Genomic DNA, 25,366 nt, shown 5'->3' with positions numbered 1-25,366 from the left:
CAATGGATACATAAGTTGCCAGTAAACATTTTGATTACCGAAAAACAAAATGAAACAAAAAAACAAACAAAAACTGTAAAGGTCCTGAAAAGACTGATCTCCCTAGTAATAAACAGCTGAAGAAAAAAAAATCACCAAATGAGACTGTACAAAGCAGTAACTCTAAAGACCACAAGATGGGGATATAAACCTTTTGAGGCTGTTGCTGTTCCAGGAGTTGCTGTCTGAGATGTTCAAGATTTTGCTGCTGTAGCTGTTCTGCTATCTGATGAAAGATGGAATTGTTCACAGATTCTGAAACATGAGAACTAAAAGGAAAAACAAGTGGAAATGTATATTAAAATCCAATAAAGATAATATGATAATAAACGAATATTCGAAAAGAACACCCCAAAATGCAATTAAATGGAACATACTCTACTATTATACTCTATGTTTACTTTTGAAATATTAACACAGAAAATAGAATACCTCAGAACATTAATACATTAAAATAGAAATATACTCTTCAATAGTGTTTCGATAGATGGATCACATGTTAGAGATACTCTGATGAAGATCTGATATTACTGCCTCACAGTATTAAAATACATATAAATTAGTACTTTTTACATTACAGTATTTTAAGAAAATCTCAATAAAACACTTATAAAAAGAGTTAAAAGTACTTAAGCATTGTCACTCTAACTCCTTCTAAACTATGAGACAGTGGGAAAAATGTTCCATCAATCACTATATGTGAAATCTACCATCATAACTGATTACACACTTCATAAAACTAATCTGCTTTCTTTAGAAAAGCATTCACATTATTAGGTATGTTAACAGAAACAGTGTTTAGATAAGAGGAATTAATAATTTAACTATACTCTGGGAAATTCACACCTGGAATACACCTGGAATTCTGGGTGCCACAAGGCAAGACATGAACAAAAAAGAGGGCATCCCAAAAGGGGCAATCAGGATGGTGAGAAGTCTTGAAACAGTTGGAAAAAAGTGTACTTCATCTGGAGCAAATAAACCTAAGGGGAAGAATGATACCTATCTTCAAATACTGGAATGGCTATGTCTCAAAAGAAAATGGAGCAAATTTGTTTCCTTGCTTCAGAAAGCAAAATGGATCAGTGTATAGAAAGCAAATCAAATAAGATTCAGTAACAAAAGATCATACAGTATTAAAAATTACCTTCTTGTCATAGAAGGCATTAAAACAATGGATAAATAACCCGTACAGATGGTTAAAGGAGATTACTACATTGCTCAGGACACTAACCTACATGATCTCAAATGCTTCTTACAACTTTAGAATTCATAATCTAAAACATTAGTTTTTAATTTTTTCAAGTAGAATCTCTGTCATAAGCATATAATTGCAATTTTACATATAAGTATATTTTTAATATATTATCACGATATAGAAAACTAAATAACCACTGAAATAAGATTTCTAGAGGCTTTCCCCACTCATCATCCCTTTCTAATCCTCCCACCTTCCACCCCTGCTCTCCAACATCCTCCTTCCCTCTGGTCCTCTCGTGAACCCTCACCGAACCTAAGGCTCTGCAGAACTGTATCACTGATTTAAAGAAAAACATACAATCCATTTCTTTAACAAACAAAATCCCTACAACCCTATTCCTTACTTCTGATTAGTCTGATCTACTCCCAGAATTTAGTGTACTTCCTAGTAGTGCCCACTGGCACTAGAAGCAAACGTCTTTCCTATAAATATTCTTACAACGGAGTTAAATAACTTAAAGCCTAATATAGACAACAGAAAATAACACAACTAGATTTATCAACACATCAATTTTCCAGTAAAGAATCTTGATATATCCCAATTATTTACAAAGTTCTTAGGAAGAGTCAAAATAACACAGGGAAGCAACAAGCAGCAATTCTACCATCTTTCTGTAATGTGAGAGCTCAAGAGCCTGCAATAATAACTCAACTCACTCAAAGTACACTTAGTAGCTCAATGGCAACGTCCCATACAATGTTTATAAAGATAACAGAAAAAATTTATGGTTTATAAAGAAAAACATAATGACTTACAGTTGAGAAGCTGGAATTTCCTTTTTGGGTTCTTCACTATGCTCAGAATCTTCCCCAAAATCAAACCTATCCATCAACTTCTAAGTGGGGAAAAAAAAAAAGAGAAAGAGACAAATTTAAAAGTGCTTTGCACTAATAAAAGTTGCAAATGCTATTCTGAAGATCACTGACATCCCATTAATTTATCTCTATCATTTAAAATGTAAATGTTTCATATCATTTTATTGTTATACTCCAATAAAACATTTTATTTGAGTGGATCTTTACTTTTCTTCAGGGCAGTTTTGACAGACATTGCCTTATGAAGCAAAACAATCATGACACGCAGGATAAATACCAATACTCTTAACTTTATAAAAGAGAGGATTAGGATTAAAATAATTAAGTGGCTTGTCAATAGTAACAGAGCTTGATTAAAAAAAAATCTAGAACTATAATCAACAGATCTGTTACTAGCGCAGTTCTCTCAGAACGCTCCACTGTCTTCCAAACGGTCAATTTAAAGACTTTTTGGAAGCTGCAGGCTAAAAGAGTCTAAGTAATAATCTAATAAATCAACATTTATACTTCTATGAAAATAACAGTAGCAGAAATAAAAATAATACAGATAACACTTCCAAAGTAGTATAATATTCCCATAAATAGCAAGAATATTAAGCATATCACACAAGTTAAACATAAAAGATTTTCAACTTTAAAAACACTATTCTTGGGGCTTCCCTGGTAGCGCAGTAGTTGAGAGTCCGCCTGCCAATGCAGGGGACACAGGTTTGTGCCCCCGTCTGGGAAGATCCCACATGCCGCGGAGCGGCTGGGCCCGTGAGCCATGGCCGCTGAGCCTGCGCTCCAGAACGGGAGAGGCCACAACAGTGAGAAGCCCGCGTACAGCAAAAACAAAAAACAAAAAAACACTATTCTTTAGTTAGACCTCGATTTATCACAGCATAGTAACAACTTGTAAAGAAGCTTTCCTTTGAATTTTCACATACTTTACAATTTTAATTCTAGCAGATTAAAATTATAGGACGGACACCATAATTAATATATTTGTAACATCCATAAAATAAATTAGGAAGTATAAAAAATAATTATCTGCCTCAACAGTGAATACAGGGGGCTTCCCTGGTGGCGCAGTGGTTGAGATTCCACCTGCCAATGCAGGGGACACGGGTTCGAGCCCTGGTCCAGGAAGATCCCACATGCCACGGAGCAACTAAGCCTGTGCGCCACAACTACTGAGCCTGCCGCTCTAGAGCCTGCGAACCACAACTACTGAAGCCCGTGGGCCTAGAGCCTGTGCTCCACAACAAGAGAAGCCACCGCAGTGAGAAGCCCATGCACCGCAACTAGAGAAAGCCCACACGCAGCAACGAAGACCCAATGCATCCAAAAATAAAATATATTTTAAAAAAAAGTGAATACACAATTTTACTGACCAGTTATTATTAGTCAAAAGAAAATATTCTAAATGTTGCCAGTGGAATTATAAAATTACTTAATTTCTTTCAGAAATTTGAACTTTTTCTAAAATTTGTATCTTACAGAGTATGATGGATGTTAAAATATAAAATAGTGCTACGGTAAAATGTAATTTACAGAATTGGAATATACATGATAGTATAGAAAATTCAGTTCTTCATACAGAACAGATCTCTTATCTTAGTTTTTACCTTGTTAAAAGACACTCCCTGTTCTAGGGGATTAAGGGTGCTGGCTGCTGCAGCCGCTGCTGTGAGCTGTGCTGTAAGAGCCTGCAGCTGGACCACAAGGCCGGCATCCAGGGCTTGCAAGATGGAAGGCTGAGGCTTCTGCTGCTGTATCTGTAAAGTCTGTATTAACTGCTGAAGCTAAAGGGTGGGGAAAAAAAAAAAAAAGAAAATTACTACAAACAGGTGTTGGGTTTGTAATAAGAATACTCATCTAAAACTTTTGGTCAATAAAATTTACCATTCTACAGTCTAGAGACCAAGAAAAAATATATACTAACTTAAAACAATTTTTAAAAAAAAATAAGACTTTTTGTGTGTGCCATATATAACACAGTCCTTAATAAGTTTGTCTTGCTTCTGGAAAGTCAGGGAAGTTTAAACAAAATAAAATGATCACACCATGACCAACGGATAAAAAAACTCATCACAAGCAGACTTTTTTTCACTAAGCTTTTTCATCCCTTCTTCAATTAACTCAATCTCTGTAAAAGGACAAGCACTTACAACTGCTTTTACTATCATTCAGATTTACCATCTGATAACACATTCCTGAAAGCAGCTAAGAAAATAAGAAATCTGTCCCTTGGAGCAGTCTGAAACTAAGGAAATTAAAGGTGAATAGTGTCAACAAGAGTTGAAAGCAACCCCTGTCCCCCCATTTACCCTCCCTCTTAAAAAACAGAAACAGTAGTAAGATGCTGAAGATAGTTCAGTTCAGTAAACCCTATATATAACCTAGTAGTAATTAATACTTTCCTACTCAAGATGTAAACCCAAGTTAAATCTGAAAATGATCAGTTTAGAATAGAAAAAGAAAAATAGAAAAGCTATTGCTAAATAAGACATTCGCACTCTTTAAGTTCAGTTTACAGTGGGAGAAGGTAAAAACATGCATGATGACAGTAAGTAAAATAATTTCATCTGAAATAGCAACATTAAGAAACAAACTAGTGTCTTTACCTATCATACCAACATTTACTACAAACTACTAATGTGATAGGAAAGAAACTACAAAAACATATGCTAGTTGAGCTACTGCACTGAGGAAGCTCCAAAACAGGATGGATGAATAAGAGGCAGGGAGAGAGGGAGGAAAGAAGAAAGTAAGGCAATTATCACATTTCTCCTTTACACATTTTAAATGCTCCTTTTGACATCTCCATTTCCCCCCACAGCACTGTTAGTCTTTCAGGCACCCAGGCTCAAACACTGCAGCACCCTACTTTCTTTCCTCTGCTCTGACTTCATATCTTATAGATCACTGTGTCTTCCTGACTCCTTGTTCTATTCTTCCAGAAAATCCACACTCTGGCCAAAAGTATTTTTTTAATAGATGTCTTTTAAAATGACATTTGCTTTACGAATTACTTTCAAAATATCATCATCACAAAAAGTTAGTAATTCTATAATTTAATCTAATATCCAATTCAGTTTCCCAACTGTCCCAAAAATGTAGAAACTGGATCCAATCTTAAGACGATAATTGAACGGTTTTTTTTACATTTGTAAATCACTAAAATGGTTCCATTTTTTTTTTTGAGATTGTCTTTTTAAAGAGTCCACAACTGCACCGTTTTTTACTTATTCATATCACAATTAATCTGGTTTTTAGAGGATAAGTTAAAAAAAAAAACCAAACAGATGCTAGACTATCCTCATATCTTTCCACGACTAGCTCCATTTAAAGTCTCAATTCAAATGTCACTTTGTCAAAGATGCCTTCTCCTGGCTACCCTAATTCTGACCCCTTCCCCCAAACTTAGTCACTGTAAAGACTTACCTTGTTTTAAGTCATATATCACTATCTAAATAATGTTTTATACTTCTTTATTGTCTGTCTCCCCTAAGATAGATAGGTATCTCTTCAAGGTAGAAGACTTCCCTGCCTTGTTACTGGAATAACAATAGCACCTAATAACGTCTGGCACAAACTGTGCACTTAATTATTTTGGTGTGGAACGAATTATTTGTAAAATAATCTTTAATGACATAAAAGTGTGCATGATGCATTACTAAATGAAAAAAAAACCAAGTTACACAGTACTATATGTAGTGTGGTCATTTTTAAAAAATAAAACACATACTCCTTAGGTGGTACATAATGAAACAATGTGTTAGGAAAATAATGAGTCCTAAATCATTGACATAATAAAAAAGCTGCTCACCTGTTGGCCTTGAGGACTTTGTAAGATCTGAGCTACAGCTGCAAGTGTATCTGTATTTGTTATCTGAGACACCCACGGATCAGGTAAACCTTGGACCACATTGGCTGGAGTAACAGGTGTCACAGGAGTTCCTTTTAGAAAAGACATCAAACCCAACCCCAATAAATATGTAGGAACATAAATAAGACTTGGAAAAGTAGAGAGATTTGTTGTCACTTTTATAAAATATGTACAGATTTATATAAATGTAATTTTACTGTCTCCATTTTGAAAAACCATTACAGAATCAGGTATGTTAAAACAACAACAATTAAAAAAAAAAGACCTAAAAGAGCTATCCATATTTGTTCTCAATTAACTAAGTTACTACTTTAAAGGAACCTACAGGGATTTCCCTGGTGGTGCAGTGGTTAAGACTCCACGCTCCTAATGCAGGGGGCACAGGTTCAACCCCTGGTCAGGGAACTAAGATCCCACATGCCCCATGGCATGGCCAAAAATAAAAAATAAACAAAATAAAGGAGCCTTTAATACTTGCAAGTCATTAAAAATCTTATTAAAGAAGAAAATTCAATGACATAAGGAAATATTCAAAATGCAATCTTTCATGAAAAAAATTATTATAAAATAGTGTGCATAACATAAAACTATTTTTGTTCCAAAATATGTGTGTGTGTGTGTACGTATACACACACACATCAAAAACGAAATATATACCAAAATGCTAACAAATGTAATTCTTGGACTATGATAAAAAATTTCAAATGTCATTTAAATACCTTAAAAAAAAACCAAAACATGATTTTGAGATTATTACTAAACATTCTTCTCTCCATTAAATAAATTTTTCAGGGTTCTCTTTATATTAGTAGTCTTAGTTCACTGTGAATATCAAGATGATATATATGCAAGTTTAAAAGATTACAGTCTAAATCAGGAAAAACTTAACTGACACACCAATTTCCAAAGCTGATTATGTTTCTAGGGATTTTAAAAACTAAGCTTTTTAATTTTTAGAGAAGAATTACACACAAATATAACTTCTGATTTTATTTTTCACTTAAACTGCATTTCCTTTCATTTACCTAATGCTAGACAAATTCTCCTGCACTGTCAAATTATTTCATCTATGAATAATCACCTGAAAAGCATGAATAGAATACTCAGAAAATCTATCAAAGCAACATACCTGGGGTATTGCTCATAGCAGCAGTAGTACTGGCCAAAACAGGTGTGACAACTGGAGGAGGAATCCCTGCTGCCATATCCAAAAGAGGTTGAATAATCTCACTTTTAAATACATTATTCTTCTGCCACAAGTTTAATACTCTCACTATTTTACTCTACAGGGAAAAAGAAAAATGATATTTTGGTTTTTTTGCTTTCAAAACCTTAGCACAGTCATATCTTAGAGGCTACTTGGACAATAGACAGGAAGGATGGATTAAAATACTGCTGATACTTTCCAGCCCTGATATTATGTTTCTATAAATTTGTATTTATTAACTCACTTGCAAAAATATTCATTCTGATGAATATACAAGTTAATGAAAGCAATATTTAGCAGAAAGAAGGAAGGAATGGTAACTAGGTTTCACCTTCTACATGAACACTAATGAGATGGTTACAGTTAGCTGGAGAACCGTGTTAAGGATTCTGAGGCTTAGCACTAAAGTTATATTTACTGTTGACTTTAATTTTATCTTTTAAAAAAGTAACTTCAAGAGAAAATCCCTATCTTATGTGACTTTAAAAAATTTTTTTCATTTTAAAACTATCTAAGAACAAGAAAGGGTATTACCTCACATAAGAATTTAACCAAATTTACTTTCTGCCACCACTGTTCAGCATATAAAAGTTCTGTAAACAGCAGGAAGTATTAGTTACTGACTACTGTAAGGCTACTTAACTCCAGTAGAATAAGTTAAATGACAGAGGCTGAAATTAGTACTAAAAAGAGCCTTTTGTTAAATAATCTATTTTGTAATAGTAAAATAAGGATTTTTTTTTTTTTTTTTTTTTTTTTTGCGGTACGCGGGCCTCTCACTGTTGTGGCCTCTCCTGTTGCGGAGCACAGGGTCTGGACGCTCAGGCTCAGCGGCCATGGCTCACGGGCCCATCTGCTCCGCGGCATGTGGGATCTTCCCAGATCGGGGCACGAACCCGTGTCCCCTGCATCGGCAGGCAGACTCTCAACCACTGCGCCACCAGGGAAGCCCCAGGAATTTTTAAGAATATCTGGTTCACCTTTAAATCACTCATAATATTATATCAACATATTTTCAAACTATGTCCAAGCTAAATTAACATGCAAATTTTTGTATTTCAAATGAAGCATAAGAAAAAGTTACACAAAGAATGCTTCATATCTTCTGATTTAACTATTTTTCCTAAGATGTAAGCACTAAGAAAGTGTCTTATACTTTTTTTTGCTTTACATAAAAAAAAAAAAAAAAAACTTCCAGTTCCCAAGATACTCATCAAGCACTAAAAGCAGTCCCCGTCTGGTAAGTATCATTCTATGTATCTACCTACACACAACCCTTTATGGAGTTTATGCACTGAGATTACAGTAGCAATGTAATCTTTCCTACTATGGTTATTAAAAAAAAAAATCCCTATATACTAAACTTTATTATAAATGAGAAACATTATTATTATGAAATCTACGAATTCAAGACTGACTTGTTCATTGTAATTGATAGAAATCCAAGTCCAAACCAGTGAAATTCCTAAATCAAAGTGTTTAAGTTACTTCAAAAATGTTTACATAAAATTTCAAATGAGTTATTTTAGGTGGGATTCTAAGGCATCTACTTTGATAAGTCTCAACTGTGATGGGTTACTTAAAAACTAGAAGCATTCTTTCTGCCTGCATAGAATTATCAACGTACCAAAGTTAATTAAAAGAAAAAAATCTGCTTCAAGAAGCATATCCAAGAACAGTTTACAAAGAATGATACGATAAATTTATCTCCATATCTATCTATTATTAACAAGACTTCTTTTGTTTCAAAACTGTACAATAGTTAAAATTCAATTCAATTCAATTCAATTAAAAATAAAAACTACCTAGGGCTTCCCTGGTGGCTAGGTGGTTGAGAGTCCACCTGCCGATGCAGGGGACACGGGTTCGTGCCCCGGTCCGGGAAGATCCCACATACTGCGGAGCAGCTGGGCCCGTGAGCCATGGCCGCTGAGCCTGCGGGTCCGGAGCCTGTGCTCCACAACGGGAGAGGCCACAACAGTGAGAGGCCCACGTACCGCAAAAAATAAATATAAAATAAAATAAAATAAAGACTACCTAATATTGTACTTGAGGGAAGGTAAAAGATTTGTGGTGAGCTTTTAAGTTTTGTGGCTCTTCCTCAGAGTAACAGTTAGTCTTCACCTGTTCGTTCCTTTTCCTACAAAATCAATATTGCAATCAACTCTGTCAGAAAAAGGACACTAAATTTCCAAATCAGCATCCAAGATACGTAACCTTCTACTATCTTTGAGCACCTATGAGGATACACAGCGCCTTTTTATTCTACCTCAGGTCCCAAAGCTTTTGTTTAATGTGGGATAGAATATTTATTCATTCAGATCCAGCAGACCCAGTAGTGTGGTTTCTAGCACTAAGAAAACTCTACCATGACAAAGGAATTTTGATATGCAGTTATTTTCTATTAATTATTTGGTAAATCCATTTTTCACAGACACTAAATAGGTAAATATCAGCTCCTGTCAATCAAAATTCTGAATTGGTTGTGCGTGTAAATAAATAAGATTTTAGGATAATTCCAAATGCTTATTAGAGCTAGTTTCTTTAACACCAACTGCTTCAATAAATTAAAAAGTAGCAAAATCAACTATATCTTTCCACTCTGTTTAAGAAAAGTCTAATAACAAAAAGGAACATGGAGAGTGCGATAACTAAATATTCAAATTCAGAATAACAAAGAGTAAACAGTAACATAAAATGATAAAATTATGATAATGTAAAGAGTCTCATTAAGGCAAAAAAGGTAATTACTGTAGTGACTTAAAAAAAAAGAAAAAAGGCAGTATACCTTGTCGTCTCCAGGGCAACGATATAAATTCTGGAAAGTGCTAATGATGTTATTACTAAATCTGGGTGCGAACACATCCTTTTCTTGACCAAACTGATGTCGAGATTGTCGTACAATAGAGTCAATAACATAAAGTCCAGGTACCTTGTATTCTGGTTTACACTGAAGAAAAAAAGAAGAGTGGGAAGGGAAGCAAATGAGAAGGTTAAAATTCTTGATATACAAATGTCACCACAAATCCTGTACAAACACAAAAACACTGCTCATGCTGAGGTGATGAACATTCGAGGTTGACAACTATTCCATACCGTCTGTCTCTGGAATGGTATCTGAAAGAATCTACTTTGGCTACTCTACATATTCAGTTCAACTGCCAATCACCTAAGTTCTGAAATAGCGCTGAGTAACTGGCTTGAACAATAAAAAAAAAAAGATAAGGTACTGTTGTAATTTAAAAAAAATGTTTAATGATTTTGAAAAGCCAAATAAAAGGAAGCAGCAAATTCAGGAAAGAAAAGCACTGGTAAAAGCATTGCCAACATGCCTAGACTTCGTCTGAAACATAGGGAAAGGATTTCTGTACTAATGAAGGAACAAATCAAACGACAAATTGTAACACTCCAAACACAATGAACCCAAAGTTTCAAAACTTTTCTCAAATACCACACCTATATAAAAGACAAGACACTACCATTATGATTCTAGGAATCTATCCTATGAAAACATTTTTTAGCTACTCCACTGATCAATGTTTCTCAACCTTATCCATTACCCAATCTGAAAAATATGAAAGTCTCCTACTTTCCTGAGCACAAAGAAGAATCCTTTCACTATCAAGCTCACTGCTTCGATTTCTTCCATATCCAGAAGCATAAGAACACCTGCCTCCCAAACATATACTGATTAAAATGAAATTATGGCTGCAAAAAGCAGGTTCAAATTCTGGGTATAATTTAGTATTTCACCCAAAGTAATTTCATAGAAATCATATATGGACTAAATCAAAATTGCATTCTTGAAAAACTTCCTGGAAACCCAAGGACCAGTGGGTAAAGGATCCTCAATCTACCTCCAACACAGACATACATGTTTCTAAACAGGATTTTCAGTCAAGACAATGAGTGATTTCATTCTGCAAAAAGACTAGATGATTCTTCATTTGTTCCTTCAAATCCCTTTTAAGAACCTTCTCTTTAAGGTCATTATTAAGAAAATGAAGAAACCTTTAGCACCAATTCACAAGTATCTACTGCAAGGTTCTGGCTGTTTAGTACTTGAAACATTTAATAAAAGGGCAGTAACGCTGGTGATTGGACATTAAAGTTTTAGGTTTAACCTACCAAAAAGTTTCAAAACTGTCTGCTCGGGCTTCCCTGGTGGCGAAGTGGTTGAAAGTCCGCCTGCCGATGCAGGGGACACGGGACACAATGCCCTGGTCCGGGAGGATCCCACATGCCGCGGAGCGGCTGGGCCCGTGAGCCATGGCCACTGAGCCTGCGCGTCCAGAGCCTATGCTCCGCAACGGGAGAGGCCACAACAGTGAGAGGCCCGCGTACCACAAAACAAAACAAAACAAAACAAAAAAACCTGTCTGCTCTATTGAAAGTTACTGTTTTAAAAGTCTGAAATAGTTTTTTCCCTCACGTTCCCCCCAAATCTAGCATATCTGTCCCTCAGTTCATATATCTGGCCAAGGCTATTTTCCTTTGACTACCATACATTCAAAGAAATATTCACCTAGCCAGGCAAATAATACATCCAGTAATGAAAAGAAATTTTTAAAAATTTAATGAAAAGCAAGACAACTCTGTTAAAAATCATCTATTTCCCAATGCCAAAAACACAGATAAAATAATCTGACATATAACTATTACTTTACAGAAATGATTATCTTGAGACTAAGGCTAAATAAAATTTATAAGTTGCTGGTAAGTTATTAAAATTAATACTGAATGGTAAGTAATAAAAGTGATTAATGCAGTGAGTTTTGTTTAAACAAATACACCTTTTTCCGTGATTTATAATAAAAACTCAATTATAAACTCACAGTACATAAGAATCATGAGTACATAACACAATAAATGCGCCTTCCTCGCCTGCTGTGAAGATTCCAAAGCTTCAAAAACGTTAGCAGTTTTAGTATTAAGCTATAAAGAGAATTCTTCTTCCACAATATCTTTAGAAACACTATATTAACGTATTATGGTACAGAATTTCCTTCACTGACAGACTAGGCATTTTTATGTGTCTGCCACATAAAATGGCAAAAAAAAATTATGTACGATTTAAATGTTGTAGAAGTTTTAAAATTACAATATTTGGTAAACTTGGCTAAGTCACCAACTAGAAACTAGAGAGGCAAATTAAGACCAAAAAATCTGAAATGTTTTCAATCTCTTTTTCAAGTTCTAGCAGTACTGAAAACGCAAGAATTCCTAAGACTCCAATGTCATGAGGTATTTTTTACGCTTTGAATAACAATTGTGGCTGTACTTACAAAGCACTAAATGATGCTGACAGGAGCATGTAAGAAAAGAGGGCTGGTCTCAGGAAACAGTTATACCTAATACCAAATGAATTCTCACAGTGAATAGAGCATGCTTCCAAAGGAAGGAGAGGAAAAGGAACCATTCTGAGACAGCCAGAGCATTCAGTTCTTCACAAGGTCTTCTCTCAGGAGAAACTTTTTAACCAGAGCCTAACTTGCCGAGGTTGTATCAGAGCCTAACTAACCCACACTTAGGGAAACAGAACCTGCGTTTCAACAAGATCTCTAGGTAATTCCTGTGCACAAAAGTAGTTTCAGAAGCACTGTTTACAGACACTGAACCTTTTGAAAAAGATTTTTAAAAGCTTTAGAACAATGAAATTTTCCAATCACCAACATTTGTATTTTCTAGTTGGATTTACCTAAAACACAGCATACGTATTATTTTACCCCATGCCTTAAGCTTCAACTCACGAGTTGTTCACCTCAAAATATGTTTTACCAATACTTTAAGTTTTGAGAGAACAAGACTTTAAGAGAAAAAAAGCTGAATCACATAAAGGTTAACTGATTTATTCAAGATTATCTAGCTAGTTTAGTGACACAGTAATATCACTTTGATTCATGCTCCAGTCAACTATTTTCGTTCAAGAAACACACTGCAACCTTGCCAAGTCCTTAATGCCATTTACCTCTGATCCTCACTGGTTCTGCTTACATCTAGGCATGAACAATGGGCAGAATACAAAACCTAAATTCAATTACAGATATCCTACAGTACAATATTACAAGTTATAAAAGTTATGTACTCCTCCCCAAAAAATGTGGCACCAATAGGGCACTGATCACAAAGGGGCAAAGAAATATAATCTAGTCACCTCGGGCCCTAGTTACAAAAAAAATTACTAAGTGTATGCCAAACAGCTGTTTTCAACTTCATCTCCCTCTGCTTACCCTGGAAAATGGAACTTCAGGTCTATATAATAAGATGTAGGATGTGTAATGCCCTAATGGATGAGACAAAATGAATCAGCAGAAGGAAAGTGGCTGGTATTTTTACTACATTTTACCACATCTTATCTAAAAGGAAGACTGCTCTCTAAGCATTCAGCTTCAAATAACAAGGGAGAATTTCTTTAAAGGCTATAAAAAATAATGAATCTATAATTTCATTAAAAATCAATCATATTGGGGGGTTTCCCTGGTGGCACAGTGACTAAGAATCCGCCTGCCAATGCAGGGGACACGGGTTCAAGCCCTGGCCCAGGAAGATCCCATATGCCGCGAAGCAACGAAGCCCGTGCGCCACAACTACTGAGCCTGCGCTCTACAGCCCACGAACCACAATTACTGAGCCCGCGTGCCTAGAGCCCTGCTCTGCAACAAGAGAAGCCACCGCAACAAAAAGCCTGCGCACCGCAACAAAGAGTAGCCCCCGCTCGCCGCAACTAGAGAAAGCCCGTGCACAGCAACAAAGACCCAACACAGCCAAAAAATAAATAAATGAATAAATTTTTAAAAATCAATCATATTGAAACATTTTCTTCAAGGGACCGATGCTCACTACGGCAATGCAAATTAACAAAAACATCTATCTAAAAGCTTTTGTTTTTAGAATTATCCAAAAAGCACTTTCATTTTAACTCTTAATCAGATATTAAAACAAATGGAATCACTTTTGAACAGTCCATCAAAACAATTTAAATTTGGGTATTTGATTTAAAAGAGAAGAGTGCAGGCCATTAATCTATAGTTACAGAACATTTAGCATATATATAGAAAATTATATACTTACTTTCTGAATGAATTTCTCAACACTCTGTACCACATGTTTATAAAACTAAAAGAAAAAAAAGAAATGTGGTTTTAAATGTTTGATTAGAACTTTCCTGCTAAACATACGGTTTAACATAGCTTCAAAGGTCTATCAAAGCAATGAATTTTAATCATGAATTTTGATTAAATTCATATTAAACACTATGATTAGTAAAGGGATTCTTCAAGTAGGTGTATGATCAGTATATCCAAAGTGTGTTACGTTAACACAGATACAAAAGAATTCTATTACAGTCTTTAAGAAAGCAAACTTTCACAAATAGTTAGGTTGACAGCAAAATACTGGTGGTAAGACACTGGTAGATGTACATTCTTCCTTCCTGGAAAAAAAGCAAAGCTCTCCTTTAGTATCGTTTTATTGGCTAAATTAGGTTAGTACTAGAAAAATCAAGTAACTGAAAATAAAGAGCATTAATAAATGTGTGCAAGGGAGATGTTTTCAACTTCATTATCTTCTTCTGCTTCTCCTGGAAAATGGAACTGCACGTATATGTAACAAAACACAGAGATGTATAATGTTCTAAAGGATCAGCCAAAACGAATCAGCAGGAAGAGAAGCGAGCACACACATTAAAAATTAGAAATGGGCTTCTATCAATTATGTGAAAACTTAGATTTAAGTTTTATGAAACAACACTATGAATAAACATGAAAACAAATAAGATGAAAATTACAGGTTAAACAAAAATTATCTGGAATTTGTACCTAATTTAATTTTAATAGCTCAATGGCAACTGCACAATCAGCACATTTCTGTTTAAAAAAAACTATCCTGAATTGTACTTCTATTTATATTTCTGATCCCATGAATTATGCTCTTTAGGGACATCCCCTTAGACTGAAGAGACACAAGAACTTTCAACTGAACTGCAGCAAGAAATCCAACATTTATAAAGTCAAAAACCAAGGAAAACTGGGACTTCCTTGGTGGTGCAGTGGTAACACTCCACGCTCCCAATGCAGGGGGTCCAGGTTCGATGCCTGGTCAGGGAACTAGATCCCACGTGCATGCTGCAACTGAGAGTTCGCACGCCGCAACTAAGACCTGGCCCGACCAACCAACCAACTAACTAACTAAATGTATATAAAAAGGCGTATTTTAAAAAAATAAAGGAAAATCTCATTATTCATATTCACCAAATCAAAATCTACAATAAAAGTTTCCTTACTACAAAGTAACAGTTTATGCTACAGTTTAAGTTACTCAAGTAAAAAAAGCCAAACTCCTTAAAAGTTATTAGGCACTTTATAAGTAACTAAACATTTAAAATCAATATATAAAATAGTAATTACACACTAAATGGTTTTTATTAAATATTAATTTTTCTGGAAGACATCTTGGCAGTGCTTCTTGCTTCTAGTTACTTCATGTACTATATGTAATTCAGAGTAAAACAACTTACTGTTAATTCAAAGATACTCAACTCACATAGGCCTTCTTCCGCAATAGGTTATCAGAAGTTTTGTTGACAGTGAGCAATGTTAACAAGCACCCAGAAGAATAATCATGTCTCTAAACACTGATAAAAAGACAATGACTTACCTTAATATGAAACACAGTATCATCTAAATCTGATTTAAAAGGCAGTTCAAATATCGACTTACATATGTATCAAATGCAGTTTACATTAATACAGTACTGCAAAACGGTTGGTCTGAACTCTTCCAAAATGTCAATGTAATGAAAAAGAAAACAAAACAAAGCAAAAAGGCTGGGTGACAGGATAAATAAATGACAGGATCTCGACTGCATCCTGAAAATGCACAGGTGCAGGTGCTGAAGTTAATACTGAGACAACTGGTAAATGAAAGTGTAGATTATATATTAGATAATAATATAGCAAAGTGAAATTTCTTGCACGTGATGTGTATTTGGTTACCTAGGAAATCTCTTTGCTTTAGGACATTCAAATTCAAGTATTTAGGGACGACGTGCTATTCTGATGAACACTGAAACGAACTCTCGGACGACATGGATTCTGAATGAACACTGAAACGAACTCTCAAATGATTCAGCCCAAAAAACGCGAAAGTGTGTATGTACGTGCTTCAGTGTGTGTGTGTGTGTACGCGCCCACGCGTGTGTAGAAATAAACCAAATGTAGCAAGATATTAACACCTGGTGAATCTAAGAGGCTATGTGTTGCTCATTATATTATGCAACATGTTTGTGTTTTTTCAAAATTAAAAACATTAAGACAGTACCAATAAATCAAAATAGTACAGTATAACATGTTGAGACTCATTAATTGAGAGAAAATCAAAATCTAGCTGTTTTTATTCTGACTGTTGCAAATTACTTCCCTTAGACCCTTCCAACATGTGAAAAATGGAAATAATGTTAATACCTATTCCTTAGAGTCTTCTAATTAAAAAGTATTCTGTTCAACAAAAGGTTATATTAAATGCATCAGTTATTAATTTTCAGAATAAAAATGATAATAATATACACGTTTGCATACTCTCAGGATCATGACCATAAAAATCAGATCACAATGAAGAAGGGTATAAAGCAAGCAGAAGAGACTAACGTTCTATATTGAGTCTATCAGATAAACTGAAAAATCACTTCTTTGAAGAATTCTCTATCTTAAGTGTGTTTACTGGTCACTGTCCTTATCCCCTCTTTGATATTCTGCATATAAATACAGGGATTTGAACTATAATACTATCAGATATTAATTATAAGTTTGAAAACTAAGTTTGGGGCATTAGAACACTGCAAAATCAACTACCTAAATTTTCTCCTAGTAGTGATTCTCTGTAAAGAATTTGTTAAATCTAACAGATAAATGCTATTAGTCAAAGACAATTTATTCAGGGAATTCCCTGGCAGTCCAGTGGTTAGGACTCCGGCGCTTTCACTGCTGGGGCCTGGGTTTGATTCCTGATCGAGGAACTAAAATCCCGTAAGCAGCGAAGTGTGGCCAAAAACAAACGAAAAAACAAAAAAGACGACTTATTTAAATAATGGTGCTTCTGGTTATGAGCTAATGCTCAGAGCAGAAAAACGTATCACCAAATATCTATAGGTTAATACCTACTTAATTAAAAATAAGCACTCACTCATTCTCAATTTTAACAACCCTACTAGAGCAGGGAGTCTTAGCTTTGGGGACAAGAACATTTTGGAGAGATGTCTATGGTCGAGCTTCATAAGGTCCCTAAAACCAAGAAATTTTATGCAAAATTCTGTACATATGTGTATTTCTCTAGAGATGATCCAACCTTTTCCTGAGATTTTCAGAAGTATCCATAAATCAAAACCACTGTTATCAGAACAATGGCTAAATACCTGTGGCCTCTTCCCACAGTTTAAATGTCCTATGTACAATGAAGCCCAATTATTTTCCATAATGGCCCATTTTTAAATCTATAATACAATCAATAAGAAAAAGAATACATTAATTTTTTTAAAGAAACCTTTTCTTAACTTGTATTTCAAGATTCTGTAAAGTCAGTGTGACAAATAACAATGTTAAACATGTTCTCCACAATGTGGCTACATCTAAAATCTACCTAAGAAAAATAAGGGAAAATGATTGCTTCCAAGTTTATGGAACAATATTTATCAAGATATTAAGTGTTTATCTCTAGGTGAGAGAGTTTGCAGGTGACAGATTTTCATTTTTGCGCTTTTTCTCTTGAACATGTACTGACTCTGAAAAGAGGAAGACAGCATATAATCTATAAAAAATCATCCCTCCTCCAAAATATTAGTTTAGTATTTCCTTTGAAAAACACAAGAATAAAAGGTGTTACTCACCTTAATAGCTTTGATGGCTGCTTTAGTAATTTGGGTCATTTTCGCTTTAGAAATGGGTGGCTTGTAGTCATTCAGGGAATACAACTGATGAAAAAGAAGAACAAATTTTAAACACAGCAAAACTGGTGTCTAAGAAATTACATGAAATTACCAACCATTTCTATTTTTATATCCTCAGTGAAATTAAAGTACTGCTTTTCTTTTAAAAATCAAGTTCAACATTATTAGCCATCAAGCAAATACACATCAAAACCACAATGAGATTATCACTTTACACTTACTTGCTTATAATCAAAAAGACAAGTGTTAGCAAGGATGTAGAGAAACGAACCCTTATCCACATTACTGACGGGAATGTAAAATGGTGCAGCAGCTTTGGAAGACATTTCGGCAGTTTTTCAAAAAATGAAAAATAATATGTAATATGATCCAGCAATTCCACTCCCAGGTATATACCCAACAGAGGTGAAAATATACGTTCCCATAAAAACTTGTACACAAACCGTCACTGCAGCATTATTCATAAAAAATTCATTTAAAAAGTGGAAACCACCTAAATGTCCATCAACTGAGGAATGGATAAACAAAATTTCTTCTACCCATTCAATGAAATATTAGCCATGAAAATGGAATGAAGTACTGATACATGCTACAACATGGATGAACCTTGAAAACATGCTCAGTTTAAAAAGCCATATTTAAAACAAGTTACAGAATTGCATTTATATGAAATGTCCAGAAAAGGCAAATCTATTGGTGACTGTCTAGAGCTGGGGGAGCTGGGGAGAAATGAGGAGTGATAACTAATGAGTAAAGCATGTTTTTTAGGTGACAGAAGTACTCTAAAGTTGACTGTGGTGATGACTGCACAACCATACTAAACGCCACTCAATTACACACTTTCAATCGGTTAACTGCGTGGTATGTGAATTACACCTCAATATAATTGTTTTTAGAAGTCAAGAGATCTAATATTTAGCAATAATCCCACCCCCCCCGCCCCAAATTTTTGTTTTAAGACTTCTCATATATGCAAAGGACAATAATACTGCTTAGAGAGAAAACGGATGAAGACAAGGTGGGGGAATTAGGCAAAAGACAAATAACTAAGCTTAAATAAATACTCATGAAAACTGGTATTAAATGATGCTGGGAATTTAACTACAATGCTATAAGATATTAACTAGAAGCCTGGAAACTAAGCTTTGGCCCTCAGAACATCGCAAAAACTTGAACAGACTTGCAAAGCAACTCAAAACAACACTGGTTGGTTAAACAACTAGGGAGTCCTCTAGAGCAGGGCTCCCCAACCCCCGGGGCGGGACAGCAGTGGTCCATGGCCTGTTACGAACCGGGCCACACAGCAGGAGGCAAGCGGGGGGCGAGTGAGCGAAGCTCCATCTGCTGCTCCGCATCACTCCTGTTCCCGCCTGAACCATCCATCCCGGCCCCCCAACCCCGTCCATGGAAAAACTGTCTTCCACGAAAACGGTCCCTGGTGCCAAAACGGTTGGGGATCGCTGCTCTATAGCCTTTGCTCCAGCAGCCCTTATAACCTATTCATCACTGAATTCTATTGATTTTTACCCAGTTTCCTCCATGTGTGCCTCTTCTTCCTCCAACCACCACCATGACCACAGTCCAAATTAACTTCATCTCGCTCATTGTGATAGCATGTCTATCTTTTCAAAAACTAATCTGATCAGGTGACTGATACCCACTTCCTCTACCACCCTAAAAGGTTCAATGACTTCCCACTCTTTGGAGAGACACAAAAATCTACACATACAAGGCCCTTGCCTGATCTAATTCCTGTCTACCTTTCCAGTCTCGTCTCATACCATGCTCCTCTCCCCAGCTCTCTGCCCTAGGCACAATGGTCTTTTTTCAGTTCCCTGCCACAGAGCCTTTAAAAATGGGCTTGTTTCCTCTATTTGGAATAGAACTTGGACCTCGCTACTAGTTTACGCATAATCATTCATCTTAGTTAAAGCATCACCTAATGAGGAAAGCCTTCCTACAATTCCCCAACCAGAGCTATACCACCTTTTTTTTTTTTTTTTTTTGCGGTACGCGGGTCTCTCCCTGTTGTGGCCTCTCCCGTTGCGGAGCACAGGCTCTGGGTGCGCAGGCTCAGCAGCCATGGCCCACGGGCCCAGCCGCTCCATGGCATGTGGGATCTTCCCAGACCGGGGCACGAACCCGTGTCCCCTGCGTCGGCAGGCGGACTCTCAACCACTGCGCCACAAGGGAAGCCCCTATACCACCTTTTATACCCTCATTGTACTGTCACTCACCTTTGAAGCATTCATCACAGAATCTGACACTTACTTGCATGATTATTTAACTAATATTTGACTTTTAAAAGGACTGTCCCAAAGGGTGACAAAGACTGACATCCTTGAGACAAAGGATACAAGTTCCTTTAACGCAGTTTAAGCAATAAGACACTAACTGAACACCAAGAGCTGTCCAAACTGAAATCAACCTTGGGAGGAGTATAAACGTCTTTCCCTTTAAGTTCCCACAGAGGTGTCCACTTGTTGATGATACTGCCCAACCGGGGTTAGGATCCCACCAGATCATTTAAGAAGCTACCTCTGTCAAACTCACAGGGAATTTTAATATACTCATGGCCTCAATTCCTACCTGTCGGTTTTAGAAAATCTAACTGTATGCCAATCACCTCACTAGGTGCAAAATAACATCAACACAGTGTTTTCAGCAAGCTGTGTAAAGCAAAGGTCAATTTCCCAGAAGTTCTTAGCAGGCCCAGACTGCAGCCCATCTGAGATCCAGACCTGCCCTCTCCTACTAAAGAATAAGCTCTAAGAAGAGAAACTCTGCCTTTTATGCTTAGATTTCTTTTCCCCCTTTGTCCAAACTGTATCCTCGGTGTCTGGCAGAGAATAAGAATTCGTTGAGAATAAGAATTTGTTAAGAATAAATTAAAATGAACAAGTACATACAAGACACAGCATTGTACAAGCTTTGCACAGAAAGACCTGGATTTTAATTCCAACTATGTTACCTTAATACAAAGTTGCTAAACCTCTGAACTTTAGTTTTCTCGTTTAGAAAACAGAAGCAATACTCATTTTACAGAAACATTGCATATAAAGCTTTTAGAACACACTTAAGTCACTCAACAGGGCTAGCCATTATTAAATTAAAATCCTTCTCTTTGGAGGCATTCTCCATTTAAATGAATAATATTAAAGTATGCATCAAACATTTATTCACTCAGGTACCTGAAGGTACATTCCATAGTAATTTATATGACTGGGGCAATGAAGAGGCACCAGGGTCTTCCTATAGTTGACAATATATTACTTCTTTCATTTTGTGTGGTAAAGCCCTAAAGTTTCAATCAAGCACTGGTCCATATTCTAGCAGATCAAAAACTTTGCTCTCTTTCTTCCTTCCTTTTTTTATTGGGCAGGGGGGAGGCTGGGAGAATGAGGTAGGGAAAATATAACTTAGACTTGTAAAACATTTCAACAGCATGAAAAGTCAGCTCTTATCAGAGACCCTCTTTATTTTTTTTAATTTATTTATTTACTTTTATTTATTTGGCTGTGTCAGGTCTTAGTTGCGGCACTCGGGGTCTTCGCTGCAGCATGCAGGATCTTTCGTTATGGCGTGCAGGCTCCAGATCGCGGGGGCTCAGCAGCTGTAGTGCACAGATTTAGCTGCCCCTCGGCATGTGGAATCTTAGTTCCCTGATCAGGGCTTGAACCCGTGTCCCCTGCATCGGAAGGTGGATTCTTATCCACTGCACTACCAGGGATGTCTGAGAGACCCTCTTTAATACTGCAGAAACTTAAGGTATTACTTAGAAAAATACTAAGCAATTAAGTACTTTTCAAAGGCCCACTGAATACATGTGCTTCCAACTAACCATTTATTTAGATTCTCTAAAATCTCATTTCTTTATTAAATCTGACAGCCAGAAAAGAGGCATAGATCACTTCGTCTAATTCTTCACAGAATGCCTTTACTAAAACTTAATGAAGTCCCAGTCCTGACGTGTCCTTCCTTTGGCTACTCAAGACTTATGGATTCAAAGGAAAGATACTAAACAACAGCCTGGGCTTTCAGTCTAACTCATTCATTCTCGTTTTTCAACTCCTTTCAGTTACACTGCAGAGTGCTCTTTCAATCAGTAACATTTAAATTTTCTATTCTATCACCTGTATGTACCACATGAAATGCACATTTTTAGATCTGAAAACAACTTCTTCAAATCAAATCAGTTTCTAATGACTTCAATCAAGGTTTGAGAAATCTTTAACCTAAACGGAGATTTCTCAGTGGCTGCTGGCTACTCCCCCACAAAACTCATTTCTAATAAAGAGTTTTTAAGTTGTCCATTATTGATTAGGCCAGGGGGCAGCACAGTAAATATTTTAGGCTTTGGAGGCTACACAGTTACTATCGCACGACAGGCATATTTCATTTCACCGTGCTTTGCAACCCCGTGTCAGTGAAGGAGGCAGGGTGATAGACCTCTTGCGCCAAACAGTCAAGTTGCGAATACAAAGGAAAAGGTCTTGAAGGAAATTAAAAGTGCTATTCCAGTGAATACGTGAATGATGAGCCAGCAAAGCAGCCTTACTGCTGATATGGAGAAAGTTTCAGTGGTCTGGATAGAAGATTAAACCAGACACCACATTCCCTTAAGCCAAAGCCAAATCCAGAGCCAGTCCCTAACTCTCTTCAATTCTCTGAAGGCCGAGAGAGGAGAGGAAGCTGCAGAAGAAAAGTGTGAAGCTAGCAGAGGTGATTCATGAGATTTAAGGAAAGATGCCATCTCCATAACATCAAAGTGCAAGGAGAAGCAGCAAGTGCTGATGGAGAAGCTGCAGCAAGTTATCCAGAAGATCCAGCTCAGATAATCAATGAAGGAGGCTACACTAAATTAGAGATTTTCAATGTAGACACAATAACCTTATGTTGGAAGAAGATGCCATGTAGGACTTTCTAGCTAGAGAGGAGAAGTCAATGCCTGGTTTCAAAGTGTCAAAGGACAGGCTGACTCTCCTGTTAGGGGCTAATGCAGCTGGTGACTAGCTGAAGCCAGTGCTCATTTACCCTTGTGGAAATCCTACCGCCTTGAAGAATTATGCTCAGTCTACTATGCCTGTGCTCTCTAAATGGAGTAACAAAACCTGGAGGACAGCACATCTATTTACAAGATGGCATACTGAATATTTTAGGCTCACTGTTGAGACCTACTGCTCAGAAAAAGAAAAATTCCTTTCAAAATATTACTGCTCACTGACAATGCACCTGGTCACTGCAGAGCTCTGACGGAGATGTACAATGAGATTAATGTTCTCATGCCTGCTAACACAACATCCATTCTGCAGCCCATGGATTGAGGTGTCATTTCAGCTTTCAAGTCTTATTAAGAAATATATTTCGTAAGGTTATAGCTGCAATAGAGAGTGATTCTTCTGATGAATCCAGGCAAAGTAAAGTGAAAACCTTCTGGAAAGGTTTCACCATTCCTGATGCCATTGAGAATATTCATGATTCATGGGAAAGGGTCAAAACATCAACGTTAACAGGAGTTTGGAAGAAGCTGATTCCAACCCTCATGGTTGACTTCGAGGGGTTCAAGACTTCATTGAGGAAGTAACTGCAGATGTGGTAGAAATAGCAAGAGAAGTAGAATTAGAAGTGGAGCCTGAAGATGTGACTGAACTGCTGCAATCTCATGATAAAATTTTAAAGGATGAGGAGTTGCTTCTTATGGATGAGCAAAGAGGTTTCTTGAGACAGAATTCTATCCTGGTGAATATGCTGTGAAGACTGCTGAAATGACCACAAAGGATACAGAATATTACATAAACGTGGTTGATTAGGCAGGATTTCGGAGGACTGACTCCAATTTGAAAGTTCTACTATGGAAAAATGCTTTAAAGAAGCACTGCATTCTACAGAAAAATTGTTTGTAAAAGGAAGAATCAATCCATGCAGCAAAAACGTCACTGTTGTTTTAAGGAATTACCATGGCCATCCCAAACTTCAGCACCACCACCCTGGTCAGTCAGCAGCCATCAACAGCGAGGCAAGACCCTCCACCAGCAAAAAGATGACAAGTCGCCAAAGGCTGAGATGATGGTATTTTTTAGCAGTAAGTTTTAAAAACAAAGTACGTACATTTTTTAGACTGAATGCTACTGCACACTAGTATAGTGTAAACATAACTTTAATATGTACTGGGAAAGCAAAAATTCATGTGACTTGCTTTATTGCGGTGGTCTAGAACCAAACCCGAAACATCTGAGGTATGCCTGTACTCAGCACTACCCCTGGGTAAAGAAAGCAGCCACAAACAACTCATATATGAATGGGCAGGGTGTGTTCCAACATAACCTTTTTACAAAACCAGGTCAACCCGATATTGGGCAATTTTATTTCTCAATCCTACAAACACTCCACTTTGTTTGTTTTTGGATAAACACGACACTCTCAAATCCTGCAAAGCGTATTGAGGCCTTTCCTCATCTATGCACAGAGTAAGGCTCATTACCCAAAATTTAACAAAATGTTGTACTTCATGCTTGTTATTTCGAGCAAACTCTTCACTTCAAAAATTTTAGTGCCTTTCCCAATTTGAGCAATATTAAATGAATTCTACCATGACCCTGGAAGAATGCAACAAAAACACATGTGACCTGACAAACCCAAGAGAACCATTAAATTGGGGTAAAATCTTGCTCATTTACAGATTAATCTTATGCCTTCAAGGTTGATTCTATGTCCAATATGAATTAACCTTAAGTGTGAACCTAAAATATTAATCAATCCAATTCATTTTTCTCTACAATGGTCCTTCAGGGCCTTGAGAGTACTAGAGTTAGGATCCTTCAAATCTCCTAAGAAATCAGACAATCACAAAAGTTCCTGGATCCAACACAATCTTGGTACTTTCAACTCAAGATAGCATGCTGACCACCTTTTCCTTTTCTTCTTCTTACTGGCAGGACAAAAAAGGAATAATTTTTTAAAGGTATTTAAAACTCACAATAAAAAGTAGAATGGGAATGGGAACAGAATAAGCAGACAAGAAAATTTCCAGAAAATGGAAATGTGGTAAGAGGACTGGTTAACTGATGAAACAAAGAGAAAACCGCAAGCCCCAAAACACACAGATACAGCCAAAGAGGGAAATAATTTGCCCTGCAAAAATCCAGTCTCACCATTCAAAATCAAGGTATTCAGGGCTTCCCTGGTGGCGCAGTGGTTAAAAAAAAAAAAAAAAAAAAAAATCAAGGTATTCA

General features: G+C 36.5%; 1 protein-coding gene across 8 annotated transcripts in view; it reads right to left on the bottom strand.

Moving 5' to 3' along the window:
• Positions 1-25,366, bottom strand: part of SCAF8 (SR-related CTD associated factor 8) — a 198,682-nt gene that overhangs the window by 148,149 nt on the left and 25,167 nt on the right. For all 8 annotated transcript variants that reach the window (XR_003003604.1, XR_003003601.1, XR_003003600.1 and 5 more), the window contains 8 exons: positions 18,075-18,158; positions 14,268-14,312; positions 9,985-10,146; positions 7,119-7,272; positions 5,930-6,060; positions 3,726-3,902; positions 2,056-2,135; positions 191-308 (listed from right to left, as the gene is read on the bottom strand). Coding sequence is in view for 3 of the 8 variants with exons in the window: in XM_024747921.1 (XP_024603689.1) it covers positions 191-308; positions 2,056-2,135; positions 3,726-3,902; positions 5,930-6,060; positions 7,119-7,272; positions 9,985-10,146; positions 14,268-14,312; positions 18,075-18,158 (951 nt within the window). In the remaining 5 variants the exon portion in view is untranslated. The remainder of the gene's footprint in view (positions 1-190; positions 309-2,055; positions 2,136-3,725; positions 3,903-5,929; positions 6,061-7,118; positions 7,273-9,984; positions 10,147-14,267; positions 14,313-18,074; positions 18,159-25,366) is intronic.

The sequence above is a fragment of the Neophocaena asiaeorientalis genome, unplaced genomic scaffold (assembly GCF_003031525.2).
Source record: "Neophocaena asiaeorientalis asiaeorientalis breed wild unplaced genomic scaffold, Neophocaena_asiaeorientalis_V1.1 scaffold123, whole genome shotgun sequence".
Lineage (NCBI taxonomy): Eukaryota > Metazoa > Chordata > Mammalia > Artiodactyla > Phocoenidae > Neophocaena > Neophocaena asiaeorientalis.
Note: the sequence above shows the minus strand (reverse complement) of the source record. Positions and strands in the feature narration are given on the sequence as shown.